The 27884-nt window shown below is 42.5% G+C and overlaps 1 protein-coding gene across 15 annotated transcripts in view; it reads left to right on the top strand.

Annotated features, from left to right (window-relative positions):
• Nucleotides 1-27884, top strand: part of RAPGEF1 (Rap guanine nucleotide exchange factor 1) — an 82237-nt gene that overhangs the window by 12297 nt on the left and 42056 nt on the right. For all 15 annotated transcript variants that reach the window (XM_033077447.2, XM_033077446.2, XM_033077448.2 and 12 more), the window contains exons 2-4: nt 19017-19156; nt 23365-23543; nt 26195-26351. In XM_033077447.2, the coding sequence (XP_032933338.1) occupies nt 19017-19156; nt 23365-23543; nt 26195-26351 (476 nt within the window). The remainder of the gene's footprint in view (nt 1-19016; nt 19157-23364; nt 23544-26194; nt 26352-27884) is intronic.

Genomic DNA, 27884 nt, shown 5'->3' with positions numbered 1-27884 from the left:
TCAACACTCACAGTGACATTTCAGTACTGTCTTATAAAGCCTGTGATTGAAACAAGGCTGTTCTTGGGCTGCTTCATCAACAGATGCAATTAATACAATGATGTTTGTTTTGACACCCTGGCTCACTGGCAGCATTGTAAGCAGCAGTGCTGTGCAAGGAGATCGCTGTGGTTGAGGACTCCATGTACAGGCAGCTCACTCAATATTTGTATTCAGCTTAAAGTCAACACTGAAAGAGTTTCAGACCTCTCCTAAGCTGGCAAACAGGCTCAGTGGTGCTACCAGTGATGTTAACAAAAGGGCAAATCATAATCTGCAGCACTTCTAATTTATTTACAGTCTTAGAAAACATTGGGTTTTCATTCTGTTGGAGAGCACCAGAAGTATAAAAGGAAGGCTCAGAGGGATTTTCTCCTTGTGCAAGGCTGGGAAGGTGGTGAAGGAAATATGATTTGGACTCAGATATTTATTCTTTCAGGAGAACAATGTCAGTCCCAGACCAGTACTTCTCAGATGTGTTTTACCCTGGGAACTTGTATAAAACGTCTTCCTTTTCAGCTATTTCATTTTTAGCTGTATAGAGGGTGTAACCATTGTTTAAGGGAGTGTCCGTGGCATGGAGCCAGTTGATATCTAAACCCTATCATGAATTGTTTTAAAGAGAGTGTGATTTTCTGTGCTGAGATATATTGATGACTATTTCTCAGGGCAGGAAGTACCTGCTGACTCCAGCAGTTGCCAGTGCAGCTGTTCATTATGAGTAAGCCACAGAATAAATCTTGAGAAAGCCTTAATATCTCTAGGAAGCAGCTCAAACTTAAATGATCAGTCTAGTTAAGCTGTATGAAGAACTGCTTTCACATTTTCACTTGCCTGGAATTTTATATTGGGGGGAAAAAAAAAGTGGTTCTTAGGGTATCAAAGTCTATAGGATAGTTTACAGAGAGGTATTTAACTTCAGGCTAGTTAATATTTGTTAAGGCTTGTCTGGACACTCCCCAGAGTCCTGCTCCAGGGTACAAATTTAATTGATTTATTCCATGTTAGTGCTAGCAGCAGTATGTTCATGTTAATGCAGCAGTTTTTGTTTCTTCAGGTGGGCTTTGGGCATTCTCTGGCATTGTAGCACCCTGTGACCTAGCCTGGTTTGTGCCAGGACCTGTGTTAGGCCAGGCACACACTGGAGATGCAGTCAACTGACCTGAGCTTCCTGATGAGCAAGTAGGGATTTTTTTTTGTTATATTCTCTGTTTTAAATCACAGAGCTGACTTCTGATGAGATTATATATAGATTTCCATAGCTTTCAGCCAAAAGATTTGTTTTGAATTAGCGAACATTTTTGTGAATTTCTGTAGTTGACATTTTCTGGAAAAATAAATGATTATTTTAGTCCAGAGTCTTCTGATCAGTGCCAGGTGTGAGCAGCAGGTTCCAGTGGGCTCATCCAGGGTGTGGGAGGTTGTTGCAGCACTGCTGACCTTTGGCTCACGGAAAAAACAGTGAGCAAGGAGTACAGTGCTCCAGATCTCCAGATGAGAACCTGTCTGGAAGCTGAGTGTGCAGAGATAAACTTGTGATGGGAAAAACCCTCTCCACCTGCAAGCTGTACATTATCCAGGTGGGTCCAGTGTCACAGCTCTGGAGATATCTGAGGTATCCAAGATACCTCCAGCCCAAGTTCAGTCACTTCCTTCATTCTCCCTTCGAGCTCTGGGTTTGAATTGCTTTTCATTTTGTGTTGTCTCTTGTTGTCTTTGATACCAGGATGTGATTTCTTCTCTGTCAGCTCTCCCTGCCCTTTGTTTCTCTTAGTTTGCAGTTTTTTTGGATGGTAGCACTCATGTTGCTTGTAGTGCATCCTCTGTGTCACAAGGACTTGACTCAGCAGCGTTGTCCTGGAGATGCACAGGGATGTGCCAGCAAGCAGTGGTACGTGTGTCACAGCAGAAGAACATCCTTACACATCTTGCCCAAGCAGCAGAGCTCCTCTTGCTGCTATATTGGATTCTGGAGTTGTGGCTCATGAGAATGGTGACAATAGGAAGTGTGGGATGTTCTGGCTTATTTTGAGATCAAGATTTCATTTCCTTTGCAATAATTTCATGAATCAAAAAGGAAAATGTGTAATGCTTAGTGTTTCACGTAGAGCTTTACATTTTTAGAGCATTGTGCAAACATTTCTCTGTAATTCTGACTTCATGATGGGTGGTGGTGGGAAGTGCTGTCTGTAGTGAGGTAAGGACAGCAAGTACAACTTCAGCCCTCCTTTCATTTACTGCTGTGGTTTCACTTGGTACTGTGGTCAGACAATCTCTACTTTTCCATGAGCTTCTGTGAGCTTTTCAGTCATCACTGGAGCTGTGTAGCCTGTGAGGGGCTGTTAGTTCATGCTTTTAGGGGTGTCATTGGGTAGTGAGAGTGGCAGACGTGGTGCTGTGTAGTGGTGACATCTCTGGGCGTGGGAAGATCCAGGTGATGCATGCACTCATCGTGCCACCTAGAGGAATGGAGCTGGCAAGCCTGCAGCCATTGCCTTGCTGCCAAAATTTGGGTGGTTGTGCCAGTGGCTGTGTCAAGACCTTCTCCAAGCTGTGCCCTTTGTGGGCTCACCTCAGGTCCATCATGAAGTCAAATGTGAGAAGGTTCCTTCACAGGCAGCTCTCCATCAACTCAACAAACATTTCTCAGCTTTTTACGTGAGACTACTTCTCCTGACTCAGCCTCCTAAATGTTGTTCCTCATCTTTCCCAATGCCTCAAGAACCTGAAATTAAGTTGTGGATCTCACTTTGTATTCTCCAGGAATTAGGGTGAGGAATCTAGCACAAGGTGTGATTTGATGGGATAACATTCTCCAAGCTCTCTGCTTTTTTTGGCTGGTATGTTGCAATGTCTTTTGTGGGAGACTGTTAAATTTCCCAGAAGATTATCCTAATTTCCAGAGTCTCAAAGTCTGAATTGTAATTAAGCACTTAATTTGATGAGGGCTTTTAGATGTCTTGCTAGTCTACTGGCAGCTTGGGGAAATACTTCCATCTTCCTCCCTTGCATAGGTTCAAGCTCAGAAAACTGGGATATATTTAGAACTGGCAGAACTGCCAACCAGGCCTCAGAAAATTGCTCCAAATCTCTGCTTTCTGGGTAGGTTAAAACCAAATTCAAAAGAAGCCTGGCTTTTCTGAAGAAGTTGGGGTGATGACAATTTATCAGTAACAAATGGGCAGTGGGGAATTTTAATAATAGATTTTATTGCTTGCAATTGCATTGAGTTCCCTATTGCCTCAAATGACAGTAATCAGGACATCCAACAGGGAAGCAATTACTTTATTTCTTGATCATCCAGACAGTCAGCGAGTTGTGTTACGAGATAAGCACATAGTTTGACCAGAGGGTGTCACCTCTTTGGGAATGAATTTTCTTTTTGACCCACTTTAGTCTAATATGTGGTACAGTAAGGTCAAGACCAATGACTTGGGCTCACAGGATTTGAGACAGCCAATAATGACTGAGTAGAGTTTTTTTTTTCTTTTGTGCTATTTGAGGTTAGGGCTTCTGTCTTCTCCTAAAGTTTCTCTCTACTGTTTTAAGTAAAACATCCTTTCTCCCCCCTCTCTCCTGTGCTTCACCTTTTATGCTTAAAATCTCTGGAGCAATCTTGAAGCCTTTATTCTGCTGTGCCTTTGAATTGACCCCCATGTATTTTCATCAAGACATTAGGATGGCCTTTGCATTTCCTTCTATTCTCAGTTTAAATTTTCCTGTTACAGGAATACTAAAAAAAAAAAAAAAAAAAAAAACCAACCAAAAAACTGAATTACAGTTAGTCATATGTTAAAATAACCAGACTAAAGCCAGCAGGAAGAGCATCCTCTCAGTGTCAGTGGATGAGGCCATGGCAGGGGTTGGAATGAGATGATATTCAAGATCCCTTCCAACCCAGAGCATTCCATGTTGGCTGTGGATGGATCTCTTGCCTGTATTGACCACTGGTGCCTTTAACAGCCCCGTTCTGTGTCTCTCTCAATGTCCCCCTTTTTGCTGATAAACTTTCTGGCCTCCAGGCTACTGACAGCTGTTGTCCACTTGCTGCTAATTAAGAAAGCAGCATGAGCGATGGGAATGTGGATTGGAGAGATTGAACCCCCCTCTCCACAGCCAAGCGTTTCAACCTGATTAAAGAGCATCTGACTGACAACTGGGCGGCCTCTTTTTTCCTGCTGTCTCTCTGCAATAGCCTGGTTTTTATCAGAACTCCCAGGTCAGGTGCTCTCTGTGTCTCTGGATTTTTTAGATCCCCTAACAATGGGCAGCGTCAGAACAGATTTGCTGTTCAAAAGATGGGAACTGTGAAATCTGAGCCATTCTAAAGCCACGTCTTTAGCATGCAAAGCGTTGTCTATGTCTGTGCTCTTACTCAGAAATTCAAATGTAGGTCGTGTTTTTTAAATAAAGTGACACATACTATGTTGAAAATTTCAAATTAGCTATAGGAATTAAAATTATTATGAATTGATAGCACTTAAGTGGATGGCCCAATGATTTCAAAGATTTTATTTCTTTGTTTACTAATTTTTCCTTGTTTGCTTTGTTTCCTTGTTTTGGTTTTCCTTGTTTTGCATCAAGTCCCAGTGGGAGACCTTTTGTGTGTTACAGTAATGCTGGGATTTTTATGATCCAGTAAGAGAATGGGCTTGAACTCTGAAATTCCCTTCCTGGCCTGAGCCTCTGTGGAGGTAAAATGATTGACTGAGGTTAATAAAATACAAGATCGTTGTGTTAATACACAACCAGGAGGTGTGAATTCAAGTAAGAGTGGTGGTAATTTGGCAGAAGAAGCCTCCTGTAATGCTGATGCTCTCTGGAGCTGTTTACCCCCAGCAATATTATTATCTGTATTTTAGGTTAGACCTCCAAAATTCAATCTGAATTCTTATCTGTGATAAGTGGGCTCTATATAGCCCTGAATAGTCCCTAGCATGCTTTCAAATCCATGTCATTTGCTCTTTTTTTCTGGAATTTAATTTCTTTTCTTCCTTGTGATTTTTCTAATGTTTGGCTGTTACCTTTTACCCTGGAGTTGAATAGTTTTTGATGTTTTTTTGAAGGTTCTCTTTAAAAGCACTATGTAAAGATAGGTGTAAAATGTTTATTTAAATAAATAAAGAAATCACCACCAGACATGGCTCCTTAGGTGTGTGAAAATCCTTTAATAAGCCACGTCTACCACAGTGTAATTGAACAGTAGGAACATGTCTAGGGAGAGGAGGATGTACATTTGATTGTACTTATTGGTGTTCGCCTTGTTATGCCCATGATCACTTTGTGAAAGGAGCCTTGGAGCATGGGACTTCAGCTTTTGTCATAAAGAAGTATTTTATATTTGTTTGAAGTTGAGCAAGAGCTGCTTTACCAGTGTTATCCTGTATTAACTAAACACTTATAATATGAAATTAGTAGGAAATGTGTGGTGTGCTCCTAATGAGCTGAACCAGGCAGACTCTTTGGGTCCTGGGTGTGAAAGTGCCATAATCTCCTTGGGCAGCTTTTTGTTTTCACATGAAGAGAGCAGATGCTGACATGGTGCAAATAGAAGAGAAATCCTATCAGTAGATTGGCCCTGAGTCCCCAAGCTGTAGTCTGTAAATACAGTGATTTATGGGTATTAGAGATGAAAACAGTGTTTCTTTCTTTCCTCCAAGCAAAATGTTATTTCCAAATAGATCATCTCATTATTGCACTCTTGTTTGGCTAGTAATTTTATAAAATAAACCTAGTAGCCTTAATGTTAGAAAATTAATGGGTAGATTTCTCTACTACTGAGAATTTATGGAGGCTCCAAATCCCTGTCTGTCTTGCTGTGGGAGGTAATTAAGAATATGAGGGAGCGGTTTCATGGTTTGAAATATTGAAAATGACTGTGAGCATTCGTACTGTCATGTCTGGAGAGCTCCTTGGGGGTGGTGAGCTTGGTTCTGCTGGGTCATTTGCTGTGAGGATTGGTCATTTCTTTCACTGTAACCTGCTTCTTGCTTGGGCAGCTTTGCCACACTGGTTACTGTGTGCTGCCTGTGCTTCAAGCCCATTGTAGGAATATTATGTGGCTCTAGGATCATGGTTATTCCATGTGTCCTTTAAAGCCACTCCTGGTGAGTTCAGGAGTTGAGCTGCCATCATCTGCCAATGGTGATGTGGTTTTGTGTCTGTTCTGTGTGAGCTTTTCATGTCACTGACGGTGCCACCTGCTCTGAATCCCCACCTCATCCATTTGTGCCATGAATTTCTGGCTTGTAAAATGAGAAACCATCACTTTGGAGGCACAGAGATGGCAATTTTCTCATTGAAGGGGCAAATGTAACGTTCTACAAATTTCTCTGTGCAAACCAGCTGCCTGTTTGGTGCTAGGTCAGGCTTTGTTTAGACTATTGATCAAATGTAAGCCTAGAGCTTTGCTGCTAGGTCTGGAGCTGACTTTCCCTCCCCTGAGTTCCTGAATGACAAAGTATTTCAGTGACAAAGTATTTTAGTGGAGCTGGCACTTCTTTGTTGGGTTGTTTTGCAAATGCAGACCCAGTTCTTAACAGGAGAACACAAAACAGGGATTTCTGCTTTACAATGGAAAATGTTGAGGTTATGTTGTCCTGATTTCTTATAATAACAGGAGTGTCCTTTAAATAAAAAAAAATGACAGTTCATACAAGAAAAATCTCTTCCTTTGAGGTTTGTTATCTGCTTCTGTTCAACAAAGCTAGACTTTATCTTTGAGAAACGACTTCCCATATATATGAGAACTATCTCTAAATATTGCCCTTTTGCCTTCTAATTAGATGAATCCATTCTGCAAGTGGACAGTCATATTCCAAAGTAAAACTGTGTAGGGAGTTATTTGGGAATAATATGTGTGAGTTTCCGACTTTAACCTTGACCTAAGCTACCTTTCCAGGATGGAGAAGCCTTCTCGTTATAAAACCTGAGCTACAGGGTTCTTGTGGTTTTGAATGTTGCCTGTTTTATCATGATAAATTCTGGTGTGTTATAGTGTCAAGCAATTTCCCTAAAAGTAGATTTGTACAATTGCCAGAAAACCAGCTCAGCTCTTCACCTGCTCTGTTTTCTGCCAAAAAATAGCAAATTTACTTGACTGTACTTGAAGAAGTATTTTCTGTATATTTTTAAATTCTCTATTTTTACAAGTGACTTGAATCGCTGTTGAAAGTATCTTCTGTGAGGGCCATCTTTCAAAGTTCCCATTCGGGTTCAGTTTCATAATTATGATTGTGGCTGCTATATATAGTGTTGATTTTTTTATCAAATAACAGCAATCAAGCCTTTAGGGGTGTTTTATCATATCAGGGTAGGAAATGGTACTGGTTAAAGTCATACAAAGCTGTAGGAGCTGTTTGTAGACAGACTTAGGAGTTTCAATACATTTTAATGAAGCAGCTTTTCCCAAAGCAACCACCTTTTTCAAGATTTGTTTGAGCCATCTTCCAATTCTGCATTCTTTACAGTAGATACATAAGTGGCTGTCAGGTTAATGAGGAATGAGGGCACATTGAGGGTATTCAGGCTTCTGGCTGTAGAGTTGCCAAAAATGAAGCAGGAGAACTCTCTTCCATCTGTCATTCCTCTACAGAAAGCAGCAGTTTAGAAGTGGATGTAGCTGAGAGTTTATTTGCTGAGCTTCAGAGTTCATGAGCACACAGAGGAGAAAAAAGGCAAAATTTATGTGTTTGTTTGGGGAGGGAGGCAAAGTGAGTTTGCTGTATAAATTTGTAAACAGGGTAGAAAGGAAAGGGAAGTTTCCTGAAAACATGTGCTAAAATAAATGAAGTCCAAGCTCAGATTGCAAATCTTGTGAAGTCATGCAGGGCGTTGTGGGAGAGTGGTCCTTGTGTGGAGCAGATGTTTGTGGAGGTCCTGCAGAGTTTGATTCCCCTAAGCCCCTTCCCCACAACACAAGGTTGTTTCTGCTGAGCAGAAAAAAAAAAAAAAAAATTATGCTTTTTTTACTACACTGGCACAAAGCTTGGTGCTAGGTTCTTATACTGCAAAGTGATGTTAATAAACATGAATTGTGTATACAAAGTCAGTTCTGTGCTTGCAGCATTATAGGTGGTTGTTTTCTGGTTGAAAGATGGTTTGTAGTGTTTGTTGTTGCTTTAGTGGAATTTTTTGTACTCATTGGCTGGATCCAGGTGAGGACTCAAAATCCAGTTGGGGTGAAGCTTTGGCAGGTGGGTTGGGAATTACCAGTTGATAATATTGAGCAAGAAGATGTGGGAAGTGTCTACCCTTCCAGTAACAGCACCACAGGTATTGTCATAAACATCTCTTGATGTCTCTGTGAACCCAACTGTGTGACACACTGCAGAAATCAGTGGGTTACTGCCTGTTTTTCACAGTGAAGGAGCATAAAGTTAATCACAGTGAAGCTTTGACAAGGCACCAGGCTCAGTCTGACCGAAGCACCGTGATGGAGCAGAACCTGACCCTGCACCACATGGCTCCAGGCTCGTGGAGCTGAAGTTTCCTGTTACAAACTGGCTGCTGTTTTCCAAACAGATCTCCTAAAGCTCCAAAGTATTGCTCAACAGACCACAAACTGAAATGAGTATTGATTCACCTTTCAGGGCTGATGGCAGGACAGCCACACAGTCACACGTTGTGTTGCACAGACTTAAATAGCTTTAGAAGTTGTGGGTTTGCTGTTTTGTCAAAACCAAATTAAATAGAAACACTGTGCAAAATTATTTCTTATTTATAGAATCCAAAGGTCTCTCCACAGAATCTGGGCACTGACTTTTAAAACATGCTTTTTTTCTTGGACTGGGTCATGGTCTTTGAATGCATTTGTGTATCTTCCTGGCAGGTATGGCTGGCTTGTGGGCAAGATCTCACTTCTAAAACTTCATGCCATGCCCTGAATTGGATGGGATATGATCAGGAAATGGGCTGTTGATAAAAATATCACACAAGTAGCTATTAATTCACCAAGATTTATTCTGTGATAAGAGAATAGTTTCAGCAAGATTGTAAAGAGATGCTGAGATAAGGTTCCCTTTGGCTGTTGGGTTGTTGTATATGAATGTTGAAGGTATTTCTTCTTGAAATTCAGGCCAGCTTCTTGTGAGAGCAAACTGAAAGTTCATTAAAAAATTGAGACTGATTTTTAGTAGGGCCCCCTTTTGGGACTTTCCATTAAAGATGACAGTAACTGTTAAATCACAGATAGGGTAATACAAGATATAGTGTTGCATGCCAGCAAAGAATGATGTGCCAAAGAAATCAGGCTCAGGTATCCCCTTGTTAAGTGGGTTTTCAGACTTGTCACTACATCAGGCTGACAATATTCTGAAGCAGCTGGGGAATAGCTGCTTTTTCTTCAAAATTAAATTAAGTAAAATTCAAGTTGCTTTTTCCCACTACTGAAACCTCAAGTCTTCAGTAGGCTCAGATGAGTTAGAGGTGGGATGGATTCCTTCAGACTCCCTTCATGTTGTTGATGTTTGTACAAGTCTGCTGGGGTTTGCTGCTGCAGAAGTTCAGTCTTCTCCATCTTTCAAAGTCAGGATTTGCCAAAAAGAGTGGGGAGAACTGCAGGTGTTGGTGCCATATGCCTTTACCTTGAAACCTGCTGTCCATAGACCAGGAGATTTTAATTCAGGCACGAAGAGATGGCATAAAATAGAAACTTGTCACAAATAAGTGTTTACTGCTAAAATAACTTTAATGTTTACGTGCAGCAGAGTGAAAGACATCCCCCTTAGACTCCCTAAGGTGCCTCATGTTTGCTGCCATGGTGGTGTAGGGATGTGCTAATCCTACAGCTGTGGAAGGGAAGAGGGAGCTCCCTTCTGGGCTGTTCAGTTCAATTAACATCTCGGTTTCCCCTTGCTGGAGGCACTGATGTTTCAAATCATGCTTATAGAAGACTAATATTTTCTCCTGCCTGTAGGCAGGCAATAAAGCTGGTGGTTTGGTTGCAGATCCTATCAGGTATAGAACAGAGTGTGGAATTGAGGATATGGCCTGCAGCTTCTTAACCCATTACAGAGCAGCACAACAATAATGTCCAAGCAGTTTCTGACCTGATTACATCAGAAATTTCACACCTGCAGTGCTGCTGTATCGCTTCACACACACACTTGTCTGGGTGTGTGGAGATACAGAGCTGGTCCTCTGGGGCAACAGGAGAGCAGTACTTCAAAGCTGAGGGATTTGCATAGCCCTCCTGTGATGCCTTGTTTTATTGAGTAAGCAATATTAGGGAAGTTTACACTGGTATTGCAGTGCCTCTAGGAGATAGTGTTGGCCTGGTTCCTGAAATTCATTTTTCTCTCTTGTGCAGAGATGTGAGCCCCCAGCATGGTGCACTGGAGTTGTGCAGACATGTTTAATCTTACTGAACTGAATATCTGCTTTTCAGCATCTGAGCCCTGAGGACACAGTGCTAGTCAGAACAGTGAGAAATGAGGCTCCCGTGTGGAGCAGTTAGCTCATCTCAGAACATGCATGGAAAAGAGCTTACATCACACTCACCTGGACTGCTGCCCTTCATCTATGGCACTTGCTAAAGAAGGAAGTAAAACTGAGCATGTTTAAGCAAATGCTTTCCATGTTTTTATCTTATTTCTTTGCTCAGCTCGGGTGAGTGTGGGTGATGGCTTTTGGGCAGGGTATGAGGTTCCTCCCAAGCCTACTAGAAAAGAGGGGTTATCTTTGCCATTCAGACTGAATGTGCAAAGAGTCTGTAATCAGAGGTCAAAAATAAAGATGACTATAATTAGTAATGTCCAGAGCAACTGGAAATTGTGTCAGGCAGATCTGAGCCAGCTTCTCTTTTTTTTTTTTAATTTTTTTTTCCCATTGCCTAATGAATGAGAGCGAGGTTACTCTCCAAGGATGAAAGAGGAGTGAGTTTTTCCCATTCAGAGCCAGTGCTGTGGGGCAGACAAGAAGCCAAGGCTCCATTTACAGCCTTGTTTGTTGGGCTGTTGAACCTATGGCCAGGTTGTGAGCAATTAGGTTTTCCCTAAAGCATCTGAAATAATGCCTTTCTGCTTGGTGTCCTGCCGAGTGCCTGTGACGACATCCTGTCACCTTGGAGATGGATAAACAGCTTCAGCAACATTGGGTTATAATCTTTCAGCTCTGAGTTTCAAAGCTGTACCACTGAAACCCAAGGCCAGCAAAGGCTTTTCAGGAAGAACTTAAATGTACTTGGGGAAATGAGAGGAGGGAGGAGAAGGAGTTGAAGCAGAGCTGGGTGAGGAGGTTTTTATGCTTGGCCATGGCAGTGGTGTCAGTGAAATGGATGAGCTTTGGCTCCCGGGCTCCCTGCAGTGACTCAGGTGCTGCGCACGCACACTTGTGCCTGCAGGGCTTTATTTTTAGATGTCTGAATCACTGTCATGACCATATCCTCCAAAAGCTGCTAGACAAGTGGGGATGCCCACGGACCCCATATTAAGTCATGTTTGGTGAGCAGGGAAATTCAGCAGATTCCCTCTCGATCGTTGCAATTCCTGTGTTAGGAGCTGCTTGCTGAGGTAATGCAGATGTTATGCCTGGTAGCTGGTTTATTTTTTTCATTTGAAATGAAATGTTTAGTTAACATTTTAGTGGCTTTCATGGGTAGAACAGGGTGAGCAGGGACCACATTGTTCGTGTTGGTGTTGGAGGCTACTTGAGTCCCTTGTTGTTCTAGTGCTGTTGGCACTGGGGGAGTTTCGAGTCATGTTACCAGTGTTGTAATCCCATCAGTTCTCTGGGGCTTGCAGGGCTGTGCAAAATCAGTTCTTAGATGGGAAATTACCAGAGACTCGCCAGATGCTGCACAAAGGTTTGCTGGTGATTGCTGCTGTTTCTCTTTGGGGGTTGATACGGCACCAGTCTGCTGGAGCAGCTTTTGATAAACCACAGCAGAAGTCCTGTCTGCTGCTTATCAATAAATTACAGTATCTTGTTCAAAAAGAAATCTCAAAGCCAGCTTTGGTGTGCTGCAGGAAACTGAACTTGGGTAGCAGTTTTGCTTCCTTAAATCCCTCCTTGTTTGATTTATTTTAGCTTTTTCTTTTCTTGTTCCCCTGTAAATTGGTTGAGCAGTACTGCTGCAGTTTTCAGCAGGTAAAGTATTCCTGGTTTATGTATCTGCATACAAGGAGATTTCTCTATTCTGAAATACCAGGCAAAAAGAGGAGTAGAAGGGAATCTGGTCAGCTGCTCTGAACTTGCCACTTCATCGTGTGCATCTTCTCTTCCTTGCAACCTGAAGATTTGCTTCCAGATATGATATTGGAATATAATATTGTGATGTTAATGCACCATAAAATTAATGTTGTTGACTAACCCAGTCTCTTTCACTGCAGTTGGGAGACGTGGCTGAATTGATAACTTACCCTCTCTGCCTTCCAGTTCCCTTGCAAACACTGCAAGCTCTTTCCACATGAGGTTGCTGCAGCTGGAGATCCCTCATTCATGGTTGCTTAGAAAGAAAAAAAAAAATCAAAATAAAAATGTGCTCTCTGACAAATAAAAATGTTTTGCTTCCTCTGGAGGCCCCAGAGGGCGGCATAAAAATAATGAAGCCTGTGAGTCAGTGAGCATTGCCTGGCCAGCTGAGAGGGAACTGAGCCTCCCTTTTCCAGAGAAGTTTGTGTGCTGTCATTGCACATCATTAATGCTCACTGGTTTATGCTCATTCACTGTAATGTTGCCAGAAAACAAAAAGGGCAGTCGGTCTTTCCGCTCCCAAAAGCTGGCTGCTTCCAAGGTGACGTGATGTTAGAGGAAAAGTTTCTTTAGCACTCGAGAGCGATTGTTTGATTCTCAGCTGCCCTTCCTCCGTCGTTTTCCTCTCAAACCTGGCGGCTCTCCTAGCAATTGGATTCCCTGGAGAGGGACTTGGAGCAGCTTACAAACAACTCCACCTAAGGTACAAAGGTTAGGGTGGGCAAACTTCCTGGTTGACACCGGACCCTCCCTTTTTTTTTTTTTTTTTTCCCTTTCCAGGTCCCCTACCAGGTCTTTTTTTGTTTCTGCATTAATTCTCTTTGCTTCAGTCTCTGGGGATAATGGCAAAGTTGAGGAAAGTAAACTCAGAGCTGGGAGTAGTAGGTTTTTGAGCACCCATGATGCAGCAGTGAGATGCTGATACATTTAAAAGGGATATTTTAATTCTGTTCTGTCACATTCTGTCTTTTCTGTACTCAGGATCCCAGTTCATCCTTTTAGGAACATGCAGCATTGCACAAGTGCTGCATATCAGCGTTTTTAGGCTCCTAAACATCCTCAGGACTTCTGGAAAAAGAGGGTGTGAAAAGTAGCTGAAGGCTGCAGTGTAATGGGAGAGCTAGTGACACACTGCAGGTGTGAAAGGCTGGAGAATTTATTTGGGGTCCTCCTCCTCTGTTTCTTCAACCCTCCTTGAAACCTCGTGCTTTCTCTCCACCATCATAGCTACACTTTGGCAAGCTTGAACATTTTGTCACAAGACGGGATTATTAAAATTTATTTTTACAAGTGCCCCTTCAGTAGTTTTCTGTTACCCACAGCTCACTGTGAGCATCACACTGTGCCTCCTGTGCCAGCTCTTCTGCAGAGGAGCTCAGCTGTTTCCTGCAAAGCTCAAAGGCTTGGATTTTCTCTCAGTCACTGATTTTAATATTTACATTACAGGAGAGCCCAAAAGCTTTAGCCAGGGCAAAGTCCCCCAGATCTGTGAGCTTACAGGTATGTAACAGATACGGCTCTTGCCCTGAGTGTGGAAGGGAATTCTAGTAATATTAATACAAAAATTCCAGTGATATTCATATAAAATTTGGGAAGACCTGTGCTTTGCAGGATGTTCTGTGATTATCGTGGTAAGCTCTCATGTGCCTCTCTGCCCATCCTGAATCACCTGTTTTCCTGTGTTTCTGAAAGCAGAATTGCATCTGGAGTAGCCCCAGCCCCAGTCACTGGGCGCTGCATCGCAGCACAAACATCCTCAGCAGAAAGGTTTTTAACTCCAGCTCGTTATTTTTGCCTTTTGCTTCAGAACCCTTAAAGTCCCTGTCAGCTAGGGTTTAGCTGAAGCCTTGCAACTTGCTTTTTGTCTTCTGAAATGATGGAGCTGAGCCCAAGGGAACAAATGCCATTTTAATGGGCATCGTTGTGTAACTCATTACATAAGTCACTGCTGCCTTCAAAGGACTCGTGGCAAAAGTGGCAGGAGCAGTTGATTAAAAATGTGCACAATGGCTTCATTATGACATGGGGAGAGATGTCTGCTGTTATTTTTAATCTGATAGCTTTTAAATATGTGCATCCAGCAGAGACCCAAATGGCCTTTGAAAAAGGAGCCATTGGTGGAATAAGGTTTTTAGACTCTACTTGGTTTTTCTAACAAGCCGCAAGAGTCAGGACAAGCTGGAAAATGAACTATAACCCTTTTTTAAGGTTGTGTCTCTTAAAGCTGCAAGGTTTTGGTATCTGAACACACAGAGAGTGAAAGAAGATGGAGGGTTTAATTTTTCAGGTGAAGGAAAGAAAAGATACTGTATTGTGAAGTTCGTGGGATTTTAATTAAAAATAAGTCTATTTTCAATTAGTTTTATATAGACAAGTTGAGCAGCCTGTCCCAGCTGCTGGAGCCCCCCTGCCATGGAGCAGTAGTGACAAAACCAGGAGCAGGAGGTGCAGAAGCAGGCAGGGCATTATTTCCCATTTCTGAAGGCTCCCATGTGCTGGTTACACAAAGTTGGTGAGTGGGAGCCAGCAGATGGAAACTCTGCTGTGACTGAGCCCTGTAAAAGGCTGAACTTTCACTTTGACTTTAAAGCAGATAATTTGCTACTGGCTTAGCTTGGTGGAATTCACCAGCTTTTGTGTGTTATGACTTATTCTGGCCTTTGTTTGAACCCAAGTGGAGAGTGGCCATTTGACTGTGGCAGAGGTGGATGCTGGGCTTTGACTTGCCAGCTTTCTCCTAAGCAGCCTTAGTTTCTTCGCCCACAAGCACATAAGCTGATTTATCTGCCTTCCCTTGTAATCCACTGTTGTTTCAAACCTGCAGTTCTTTCCTCACCAGATTTAGCTTTCTGTTGGCAAACTGGCAGCAGCAGCGATTGCTGGAGCTTGGTGGCTCCTGGTTGCCCGTGGTCTCCTTAACCATGGTCTTGAGGGATGCTGGAAAGCCCTGTGGGCACACCTGACAGCAGGGCTGGTTGGAGCAGGCGTGTCAGGCGAGCTCTGTGGTGCTGTGTGTGTGGTCAGACCCCCGACACGTGCCGGGGGGACGAGCCTGGGAGCTGAGCAGGGCCGTGACTCAACAGCTGGAGCACGTTCAAGCGGAGCGGGAGCCTCACTGACAGGGGGTGGAATGGAATTAGCTCTGAAACCAGTGACGTAGCCAAGCTCCCAGTCAGAAATCCAGAAACTCAGATCTGTAATAAAGTCATTTTGAAGGGCTTTTTTTTTTTTTCCAGTTGTCTGCAGCAGCAGAGCATCCAGACAAACGAAATATGAGGGGATGGAAAGTCAGTGGTTCCTTTGAGACAGAAACACTTTGATACGACTTTTTTTCCCCCTCTTCCAGTTGAAATCACTTCATTGAGTTTATTACCCTGACTTTTCCCATTCATCTCACAAATATTTGGACACTGCACAGAAATAAGTGCGGGGTGCCCTCCTCCTGCACACCAGAGAGGAGAAAGCCAGCTCTGAGACTCCAGCTAAACACTGCTGGCTATTCATCAGCAAGAGGCGAGGGTAATATGATAGAATAATTTCCAGTGGGCAAACTCCCAAGCTCAGAACAACCTCAATGCTGCATTAAGGGGTTTGGTTACTATAGATAGGCAGGAAAGAGCAGAGGGACAGAAGTGGTTTGAGCACTGCCATGGCTCTGTTTTCTGCCTCTGTGTATGTTATCAAATTATTTAATCTGTAAAGGTATGCTGTGCTGTTTGAACTTTTTAACTGGACACACAGGACATGTAAGATATTTAAATTGGAATATAGTATTAAAAAAGTTACTTTTTCAAAGCAGACCAGTGCTGTGCTAACCAGTCTAAGAAGTCTTGCTCAGCTGTGCTCTTTGGAGGAGAGTTTCAGGCTTCATCTGTAAAAGCTTAGGTCCCTTACACCTGTGGTCTAGAATCCTTTCCTGCTCAAGTGTCACTTCTCTTTTGTACCACTTCATCCAGATTCATTACAAAGCAAATTTATAGTGCTTGAATGATGTATCAGCTTGCAAACTGTAAAGCCCAGAGTGCTGAATAATTCTGTTGGCATTGACTGAACATAATCACAGGAGCTCCACAGCTTGGTCCATGAGCAGGGGGAGAGCTGAGGGCCTGCAGTGATGGAGATGCTGTAGCAGTCACTGACTCACCCCCTGCTCTGTTTAGACAAGTTGCTTCACCTCTGTGCCTGCTTCCCATCTGCAGAGTGAGGTTAAAGCCTGGCTGTTCAAGGATGAGAACGATGTGTTTGTAATGTGCTTGGAACAAGAAAAGCGCTATTTTAAGTGCTAAGTGTAATTGAGTGTGAGAGAATATTGGTTTGTGACTCATTTGTTTAACTGCAAATGCATCAGAAACTTGTGAGCAGATGAGAGCTGGAAAGTGCTTGGTGCAGACAGAAAGCCATGGCAGTAAAAAGCTGCATTAATTTGTGATCTTCAAAGCAGGACTTAGCAGGGCTGTTCAAACAATAACGTTTATTATTTTTGCAAATGTCAGCTGGTTTACTTCACCAGTACTATTTTAAGCAGTTCCCATTCTGCTCCAACCACTTGCTTCTGTCCTTGCTCTGTGTGTCTATCTCCCCTCAGAGTGTGGCACACAAATTACTTGGTGCATGCTGTGACCAAAGGGTAAAAAGAGCAAAGGAAATGTGTTTGGCTGCTGCTGGTGGTGAAGAGGATCTGTTGTCAGCAGAAAAAGAACTTTCTCTGGTGCCATCTCCTCTTGCAGGTTCCTGACCATGCAGACACATTGGTTCAGCCACTCACATGCTTGCCCCATGAAGGTGGGTAGAGATGTCTGGTGGCAAGGAGAAAAGGAAATGGTAGTCTTTTGAAATCTTTCTGTAATGTAAAATTATCACAATAAGTGACCAAGGGTTTTGTATTGAGTGTTTCCTTACTGAGGCTGGCAGTTTGGATCTCACTGCAGCCTGTGGAGGAACCAGACACAATTTGTTGCTGTCAGCATTACTTCCCTGTAGATTAATTATTGTAATTGTTTGCCAGTTCTAGAAAAATTAATTCAGAGCCATGACTTTTCATGGCAAGCACGCATATGCGTGCAAATATGGAAATTCTCATATGGTGTATGGAATAAATACAAATTATTTTCTGGGGAGGAGTTCAAGAGTGTTATCACAGCAGCCAGGAACTCTTCAGTGGTGACCTTCAGCAGCCTGTGGAGACAGAGAGGTTTTAAAGGTTTGGAGATCCTCTTGTGGATGTAAAGCACTGACGTAAATTGTTGCTAAGTTGGGGTGCCAGCTGCTGTAAGTGATTCTTCAGAGGCCAACTGATACTCCTGGATTTATCTGCAGTGGCCAAGGTTTTTAGTGCCTCCCTCCTCAGTGCACTAAACAGGAATTTAGCATACAAAGAAAACCTGAGAAAACATTTGCTTCAGTAAGTGGGGAACAGGTCTGCAGCCAGACCAGGTTGGGATTGGTGCTCACACAGCTTCCATTTGTAGGATACCTGCAAAATCTTGGTCTAGAGGACAAACCTAACCAGGGTATTGGTGAGTGTGCTCTCAGAGGGTTATAACATGCTGCCAGGAAACCAGGTTTAAAGGGAGCCAGGTTTCTTTCCTTGAGCTGTGGTTAGGTGGTTTCTGAGTACGAGGAGCAGCCCTGCTCTGTGGTATTTCAGTGCTGGGTGCTAGATTTGACTCAGCAGCCTCTGCTGTTTGCAGTCTGCATGCTAACGAGGTGCTGCAGTGCTGCATGCATGGGGCTGTCCTCTGGACTCAGTACAGCCAGTGCAGTTCATGCCCAAAGAATCTAAAAGAAAAATGAAACATACAGCAAAACTGGGTACTTTCTTGGTAAAGTAATTAGAGACAAGTTGGGTAACTTCTGTTGAATTATCTGGGTCACTAGAGAGCAACTCAGACCTTCATTTATTAAAGTGCTCTTTGCTCAAAATACTTCCTAAATTGCTCTCTGCAAGGCAGCTTAGTTTTATTTAGCTTCATGGTTAAACAGATAAAAATGTATTTCAACAGTAGGCATGATTGCAAACCTTCGAAACTTCTGCTTTTAGGCATTCAAAAAACAATGAAAATACAATTTTTAGAAGGGCTGAGCACTTCTGCAGTTCAGCTCCTTGAAGGTATCAAAGCAGTTCCTCTGTTCTCTGTTTTTTCTGGTGCACTGCAAGTGAAATTCATGGTAGATGACAAGGGCTGGCATTTTTGTTCAGATTATCCACAGGGCCACATTCAGAATTGATGGTGCTGCATGGGTAGAGATCAGCATCCTGGGAAAGGCTTTACCTGGGATTGTTCTCCATCCTGGAGCAGCCAGGTCCCAGTACCAGGCAGAGCCCTGACCCCCAGCCAAGGGCTCTGCTCTGCCAGAGCTCTGGGAGCCACTCACTTCATCCCCTTGACTCAGCTGCTCATCTGCCAGAGAGGCACGATGATTGCCTCCTTTGTAAAGTACTTTGGGACCTGCTGGAGATAAGTGCTTTGTAGAGAGGTGGTTTTCCTCTTCCCTCCAAGGCACAGAGCAGTAGCAGTCCCACTGTTCCTGCCTCTGCTCTGCAACGTTCCTGCCTCTAAGGGAAAGCAGGAAATGATGGTGATATTGTGGTTGAGGAAAGCAGGAAATTATGGTGGTGTTGTGGTTTGAAGCATAACATGGAGCCACAGTTTATTAATTTTCTTTATTGTGTTCCACTCAGTAAATTTACAAGTGGTGCAAGTGTCTTCCAGATAATGCTGTAACACATCCCTGGTTTCAACATATTTGCCCTAATCCAGTAATGCTTTTCTGTGTCTTTCTAGATTCTGAGCGTTCCCATCTCTCCTCGTTCACGATGAAGTTGAAGGGCAAGTTTCATTCACCAAAAATAAAGAGAACACCCTCAAAGAAAGGGAAGCAAGCTGAGCTGACAGTGAAAACACCAGAGAAGTCAGTGAACAAAGTAAGCAAAGGCCATGTTCTGTTATCCTGATGGTTTCTTGCTTCCTGGTACTCAGTTTGTCATAATCTGGTGTGTGCATTTGTCTCTGCATGATTCTGCAGCTCAGGGATCCTCAGGGTTATTTTATGGTTACCTATAAACAGCACTGTGTAGTATTAAATCAAGACATGTGCTTCCCTTTGGAGAGCATGATGAGACCTCCTTCCACAAGCATTTAAACATCTCATCATGGAACGTGGGGTATGGCCTGACACATCCTCCCCACATGCACACCCTGTGGATTATGCTCACAAACAGCTGCCTGCTTTTGGGGTGTGATCCTTTAAAAAACCCCAGACCCAGGCGAGCACATCCTTGAAGCTGGTCCAAAGATGTGCTCAATCTCTGATGACACCAGCAGGGAGAGTCACACAGAAGTGTTCAAGCAGCTGCTGATCCAGCACAACGTTCCTCACACCAAATGTACTCCAGGTCCTGTAAGAAATGAGGTCACAAACTGCTCTGTGTTATCTCCTCTCCTGTTGTGACCTGATTGTGCAGCTGGAGACAATCTCTGTGACAACACTCTTGCAGTCAATTTTCAAGTACAAATTGAAGCCAGAAGTTAAGAACAGTGGAGGTTGTTTAGGATAATCAAACATCATTCTCAGCTGTTAAAAGTCTCATCCAGTGTGCAGTGCCAGATATGCAGAATTTTTTAGATTATCTCTGCTGAGAGTTTTTGCAGAGTTACTGAGAGCAGCCAGTGTGTGACTTGCTCAACACCCAGAGAAATCTCTGCAGCACATCCTCACCCTATTCTGCACCATCACATGGAAGATGATGAAGGTTTTTTCCCCAGGAGGCTGTGGAAATGCTTTCTAGGGAGCCAAACACCTTGTATTGCTGAGTGCTGTTTAAAAATAAAATTTAAAAAAACCCCAAACCAACAGTGAGAGTACTCCTTAAAGGCTTTTAATTCCAATGATGTTATCTTGACATAATTTAGAGGGCTTCCTTTGAATTGATATGTGACCACATTAAATACATTTGAAAATGAAGAGCCCTTTTCAAAATGTGGTCTGTAGAAAATGCATGTTAATAATAGATGAAGTTTTTGCTTTTCTATTTTTCCCCTCCAAACAGTGCAAGAGGATTTACTAGCATGCCATGATGGACATTAGGTCCATTTTTTATGTACACATCGGGATTTTTAAAATTGAAAAACAAAACACTTGCAATATTTTTTATTACTGTACCATGATTATTTTTATACTGAGAAATACTGTTGATTTCTGGCTTATTCCTTATCTATTTCAATAGCTACTGTCCAACTAATCAATTAGTTGGATGTAGTCAGCTCATTAGCTTTGTGTGGAGGGAAGAGGATGTGCCTGGATTGCTGCCAGGTTTTCTCACTGAAATATAGACATCAGTTGACAAACAGGAGATCTTCTGTCAGAAGGCTCACTTGATAAACCAAATATCATCCTTTTCTCCCTCTTAAGTACTTAAGAAGCTATTTTTGTGCTCTTGAAGTAGATAATCACTGTAGAGCAGAAATAGCAATACTAAAAATTAATGTAAAATCACGATGTGTAAGCTGAAGGATATGCTCAGCTCAAGCAAACATCATCATCTCCTGTTCCTCTCTATATCTGGATAGGGACAACATTGGGGGAGTTCTTTTCAGAACCTCCTTTTGTCCCCTGAACATTGTGTGTGTTTCTTTTCCTCTTGTAGGAACAGGAGTGTCCCTCAGTGCTATATACAGATTTATGATAGGTTTTACAGTGCCAAAATTTAAGGAAAAAAAGCATGATTCCTGCTTTTGTAATTGGGTGTATTCTGTACAGCACTGTGACCCTTTTTGGGTCAGCTGTGTCTCATACATGATGCATTTGCAATTTGATTATTAAGGGAAAATTTTAGAAATCATCCAAAAATATCCATATGTGTCAGGCAGGGAGTGGAGAGGGGATGCTGTTTTGCCTGAGTTGGGACTTTTTCTCATTTAATGCCCAAAAGAGAAATGGGTGGTTGCCCCATCCCTGGAAGTGTTCCAGGGCATGTTAGACAGGGCTTGGGGCAGTCTGGTCTGGTGGAACCTGTGGCAGGGACTGGAATGAAATGAAATTTAAGGTTCCTTCCAATCTTCCAACCCAACCCATTCCATGGTTCTGTGCACACCTACACACACCTACATATGATACCTGTGGACCTTGGAAGAGGATTCATTGAAAAGTGCTCCTGGGGACTGTCACCCAGAGAATTGGCAGAGAAAAAAACAAAACAAAACCAAAAAAAAGAAAAAAGAAAAAAAAAGAAAAAGGGCTGTGTCCCAGACAGTGTCCGGTGGCTGGATTCACATCCCTTGGCGTGCTCAGAGGAAGGATTTGTGTTTCCAGTTGTCATTCTCAGCCCTGAACTCTGTCAGGCCCACCCCTCCTGTGCACCAGGAGAGTGTTTAAGCTATTAAGTCACAAGGCTTTCTACAGGAAGCAGTTGTTGAATGAAACCCATAAACAGCCATCGGAGCAGGAACTGCAGTCCACATTTTTTCACTTCTGTTTAAGAACTTTGACTGCTGGACCATGGTCATGCTTACCCAGGGAATTTACAGACTCTATGATCCCTAAAACGTGTGACCATTTCATAAGAACTGCAAAACCTTCTTGGGAGAGGCTGAGGCTCTCCATAGATTAATGGTTGGACTCAATGATCCTGGAGGTTGTTTCCAACCTGGATGTTTTTATGATTTTGTATCCTGGAATAAACTGTGCAGTGGTGAGGGCATATCCCTGCAAAATGGGAAATGTCATTTTTTATCCCAGTGAGTTACCAGGATGCTCCTCAGCACTGTGGGCTGTAGATCAGAACTTGAGGTTCCTGGCAAGAAGTGTTGTCCAAAGGGGAAGCAGCAGCAGATTTTGGGCACTGCCCAGATGAGATGGAAAATGACAGGGTGGTTTGCAGTTCTTGGGTTGGGACTTAGACTTCTGAAGTTGGAGCTAGATGGAACTTGGGATTCTAATCCTTTTATGCAACTGGCCCCAAATTACTAACCAGTGCTGCCTATAAATTGTTCTTCCTAAAACCTTTTGGGCTGCTGGCCTGATTTTGTAGAAAAGCAGCAGTTCAACAGCTGACAAGAATATGGGGAGCACACAATGCCCATAGGACATTAATTCTTGAAGCTGAATTTACTGAGGAGATAATGGATGAAATCTGACTCTGCTAAGCTCTCTGCTCCTTTTCTAGCAGTGTTCAGTAGTTAATTTAAATCTCACTTAGAAACTGCTTGTGGCATTAAAAGTCCTCCAGGCATACTGCTGTAAACTTTAAAAAAAATCCCTGTCCAGAATACCATGGAGGTATCATGTATCACTTCTGAATTTCCTCCTCTGGTGTTGGTGGTGGCACAGAAATTGGTGACTATAACTCAGCTTATTCCAATGAATTGTTCCCTTCTGCAAATTCATTCACCAATGTCAAAACTTAACTTTTGCAGTTGGTCCTCACGGAAATTGTGTGAGTTCTCTTGTTCCAGCAGCATCACAAAATTACTGAGGTTGGAGTTCATCAGAGTGGAGTTTATTTGGATGTTTTCATGTATTTTATAAGGACATGTAGTAGTTGTACAAAGGGTGTTGCCTCTGGAGTGACAGAGGGCAGGTTTAGGTTAGATATTAGAAAGAAATTCTTCCCTGTGAGGATGGGGAGGCCCTGGCACAGATTGCCCAGAGCAATTTTGGCTGCCCCATCCCTGCAAGTGTATAAGACCAGGTTGCATGGGGCTTGGACAATCTGGGACAGTGGAAGGTGACCCTGCTCGTGGCAGGGGGGTGGACATGGGCTTTAAGGCCCCTTCCAACCCAAACCATTCTGTGAAATGTGTTTTCTTTCACTGTCCCAGTTTAGGGTGTGGGTTTCAAAGCAGTGTCCTTGATGTCATCAGTGGTGCTAATCTTAGCCTAAAACTGATCAAGATCAGCCTTCAGTTTGGAATGCAGGTAATTCTGAAGGTTAAAATGTGGGTGTAATCTTGCACTGGCTATTCCTTTGAAAGACTAATAATTCAATTTAAAAGTGTTTATGGTAAAAGAGATTTTTTCCACTCCTCCTGGAATACACCTCAGTGTCACCATACTTTGGGTTTGTTAAAGGAATCCTGCCCTTAAAAATACTGAAATTTTAACATCTGTCTCCTTTTCTTCCCTCTTCTTTAGAATGTGTCATGGCTAGAGGAAAAGGAGAAGGAGGTTGTCAGTGCACTGCGCTACTTTAAGACTATTGTGGACAAAATGGCAATTGATAGCAAAGTGTTAGAGATGCTGCCAGGCTCAGCAAGTAAAGTGCTGGAAGCCATCCTGCCCTTGGTGCAAACTGACCCACGAATCCAGCAGAGGTGAGTTTCCTTTCCTGCATTTTGGGAACATCACAGACCAACAGGCTCCTTCTTTATCTGGAGACCCGCCTGCAGGAGATGCTGATGAAGTGACTGCTGGTTTTACTAATTGCATGGTGGTTTTCAGACATCATTTTAAAGCAGATTCCCTGCTGTGAAGAAGCTCATGTTGTGGAAAGATAAAGCAAATCAGGCTGCTTTCAGAGTGGAGGAAGGGATGGTTCTTAGCATTGGAAATTCATCGTTTTCTACAGGGAGATTCTCTTCAGATGCTATTCCTGTTTGTGCAGTCCATGGTGGTGTCCTAAAAGCTAACAAATCCAATAGCTTCACCTGAAAAAGGAGTTTATCTTCAGAGTAATCCTTTTTTGTGCTCAGTTTATCCACTCTGATCTTACAGAAGTCTGAGCCTGCACTCTTAACTGCTTTTTTGGATTTTACTGGATCAGATACAGAAGTAAATAGATGTACTTCAGCAGATTAACCAGTCCAAGTTCATTCCTGCTGCACTCAACAGATTATTGTTTTATGTTTTAACAGATTATGTGTATTATGTTTTTACCAGTTAGGCAGTGGGTTTGAAGCCAGGAAAGAAGTAGAAATTTGCCAAAGCCAAGCTCAGCATGGTTTATAAGAATTTGTGGTGCTGCCAAGCTGTGGAGATACTGCTGGTGGATGCTGGAGCAATTGATTTACAGAAAACAAACAAACATTGTTGAATAATACTGAAAGAGCAAAGTTAACCTAGAGAAAAGCACAGAACTAAGCAGAGAAATGCAGGTGTTTGGATCCTGAAATCCTGCCAGTTTTTGTGCTGTTCCTGTTTGTTTTCCCATTCAATATCTCCAAATTTTTTTTCTTTCAAGATGCTTATTTCAGTGCTGGCACAGGGAATGTTTATAATGTAGTTGAGGTAGCACTGGGTTGCCAAATACTTTGCAAACAGAGATGCTCAGTTGTGTTTAGCCCCAGTGCTGAGGCCAGGGCTGCTTCTGGCAAAAGGAAGGAGGAAATGGGTGAGTATCACACCTGTGGCTGGGACAGGTAAGATCCAGTCGAGGTTGGATCTGTTGAACCATAATGAGCAAATCTGTTAGAATGGGAGTGTCCTACACAGTGGTAAGTCTCTCTTTCTAGAAACAGTATGTATTAAAGCACAGATGCCATGTCCATGCCCTGCCTCCCAAAAAACCCAAAAGGGGATCTGGGTTTCTAAAAAATCCCTTCTCTCCTCTCCCTGCCTGTGTACTTCAGTGCAGGACACCACGGGGTGATTCTGATGGCAAATCCCCCTCAAGAAAAGTGAGCAAGACTTGTGTCAGTGACAGAAAAAACCCTACAATTATTGTTGGACTTTTTTTACTTTAGGGGAAGCATTTGCATCGAGGAAAAAAGTAATTAAATCTTGCACAAAATGGGCTTTCAATTACTGCCTCCTTAGAAGGAAGCAGACTGAAGATTAATGGCAGAGAAATCAAAGCCTTAGGAAGAGATGAGGGAGGGCCCTGTTTAGGAAATATCTCCTACCAAGCTAATTTCATTTGAAATGAGAACAAATGGCAAGCAGCAAACTTAAAAAAAAAAAAAAACCCAAACAACAACCAAACAATCAAGTCCTTGCCATTGTTTGTATCCCCTGGTTGTAACTTGACAGTAGTTCTTTCCCCAGTCCTGCAAACCTCATTCACCTAAATAAACTCATTGGAGCTCATGGGCTTGATTCTTTTCTCACAGATAATGAAGTTACTGGAGTTAAGCCAATGTAAAATGGATACCAGAGAGAAATGGGAAGATTTGGAACAACTTGTATCAGTAATGATGGCAAGATTACACCTTCTCTTATCTGTTTATGGTTTTGATGCAGCTTGAAATTGATTTAACATGACAAAGAATTGCTGAAGCGTTGCCATCAGCAGTACTGTTAACACACCTTGTTTAGTAATGAAGTCAGTGTTTTCAGAATGGCCAGGAAAATGCCTGGGAGCACTGTTGTTACAGTTAACTTTTATTTAAAGTTGTCATCCTTCCAAAACTCTTTTTTTTTTTTTTTTTTTTTTTGCCCTTCAGAACAATAGCTTCAATTCTGGTTCTCATTAAAAACAAAACAAAGCAACACCCTTCCTCTTTCAAACCTGAAATTCATTCAGTTGAGTTTCTCTAAAGAAGTAATTTTAATTATGTGTTTTCAGGCATTGTAAACAGTGAGGCAGTGATTTGTAAAGGAATGAATAGAGTCAGCTCTCAGTGATCCAAGGTGGTTTTGGGGAGAGCTAATAAGGAAGAAGGATAATGCTGAAATAACATAGCTTAAACTTAAATGTAGGGCTTAAATACTTATCTTTAAAGTTAAGGCATAGGATGGAGCTGCAAATTAAGATGGAAAGAATGTTATTTTTAGCATTGCTGTGTTAACCTGCATCCCAGATAATTCCTTGTGATACCTGGGAATGAGCTGTTGATGGTTTGTACCTTCAAACTGTCATCATTTGGTGCTGGGGAAGCCTGAACTTTGTCACCTGCTCAACACAAATTGAGTGTCAGCAAAGCAGTGAAATGCACAGTGTGAAACTCACTCTCCTAACATTTGATAACATCTCCAAAATTTCTTTTTTGCTCTTTTTTTCTCACCTGCTCCCTCTCCTGCTGTGCAGTTCTGCCATCTCATCCTGCTACAGCCGGGTGTACCAGAGCCTGGCCAACCTCATCCGCTGGTCTGACCAGGTCATGCTGGAGGGGATCAACTCCGAGGACAAGGAGATGGTGACAACAGTGAAGGATGTCATAAAAGCTGTTCTGGATGGAGTCAAGGTACATGAGACAAATATTGTAAATTTTGTCATAAAGAGCATAAAATAATGTGTTTTAGAGGCAATCTATGTAAACCACATTTTTAAGTGCAGGTAAAGTATGAAGGTCCCATTTCTGCTTTCAGTAAAATACCCCTGAAATCTGCTGTTCCATAAGTTAAATTCTTGAAGTGCTGGTTGAAGACTAGCACAGTTTGGCTCTGAATGTGAACTTCTGGCATGCTCACCCTGGCATTTGGATGAATTGGAAGGAGCAAGGGATCTTTATTCAGCATTGTATTAAATTTTCAGCGAGTCATTCCCAGTCTGCCATGCAGATTACAAGACGTGGTTTGCACATTTTCTGTCTCAGCAAAATAAAATGAAAATGTTCCCTGTCAATGCCCACAGAGAATGAAAGACTCCAGCTCCATCTTTTAAGAGAAATTTCAAGGGATTTGTCAATGATACATCACTCCAAGCAGCTGGATTAGGGTGTGGAACAGGTGATGAGCTAAACTCCCTTTTCTGGAGATTAGTTTTACATTGCCAATGGAAATGCTAGACAGAAACCTTTGTATCCATTGTCAGACCTGCTTGTAGAATTGCCTCCCTGCTCCACCCTGGAAAAGCTGTTGGCTTTCCTTCTGCCTCCTGGAAAGGTTCTTGTAACCATTAATTCTGTGCCCCAGGCTTGTCTCTGGGCTGATCACTCGTCCTGGCACTGTTGGTAAAAGTTTGGTTGACCTGGGCACCAGTGGACAGATGTAATATCTCCTGGGAATTTTTTTGGGGAAAGTGTAGAGGAAGTTAAATCTCTTTCAAGGACAGGGCTGAATCTAAAGGGGAATGTTTAACTCAAACTACACAAGGAAAGTTGGGATAGAGTTTGAAGAACTGCAGCAGGTGCTTCACCTGGAGTTATGTATCAGGAACAGGTATCTCACTGAACTCAGACTCAGTTTTATTAAATGGAGCCAAATGCAAAAGTGAAGTGGATCTCCCAAGCTTTGGCTCTCACATTTTTAGCCCTCTTGGTTTGGTGTCTACATCATCTGGATATCTCTTTAATGTTGCTTAAACACAGATACTAAAATCTGCTATTACTTTATGAGCCTTTTAAATAAATATCTCTGAAACAAATCATTTCTATCACCTAAAGAAGATGGATTTTCTAGGATTATTTTGCACAATATGCTCTTTAACTTTAATCTACACACTTTAAAAGTAAAGCTGGTCTTAAAATTGCACAGCAGGAGAGAGGAAAAGAGTTTAGCCTAAAATCTCAGCTGCTGTTAGCACTGGAATTGAGCAGGATGTGAAAATCTGTGTTGTGGTATCTGAACTGTAATTCCCCAGCACATGGTGAGTTATCAGTGACTGAATCTGCACAGTCCCAGGGAGAGATGTGTTATCCCCAGATCTGGAACAGAGTTGTGTGGTCTCATTGCAGGAGACTTGGACACACGTTGTTCTTTGACTTCCAGCAACATTTAAACCCTTGGTACCTGTTGCCTTTCAGCCAGAGCTGTGTGCTCTGTGGATTGGGGGAAGA

This window comes from Catharus ustulatus, chromosome 21 (genome assembly GCF_009819885.2).
Source record: "Catharus ustulatus isolate bCatUst1 chromosome 21, bCatUst1.pri.v2, whole genome shotgun sequence".
Taxonomy (NCBI): domain Eukaryota; kingdom Metazoa; phylum Chordata; class Aves; order Passeriformes; family Turdidae; genus Catharus; species Catharus ustulatus.
This window is presented reverse-complemented; position numbering and strand designations above follow the sequence as displayed.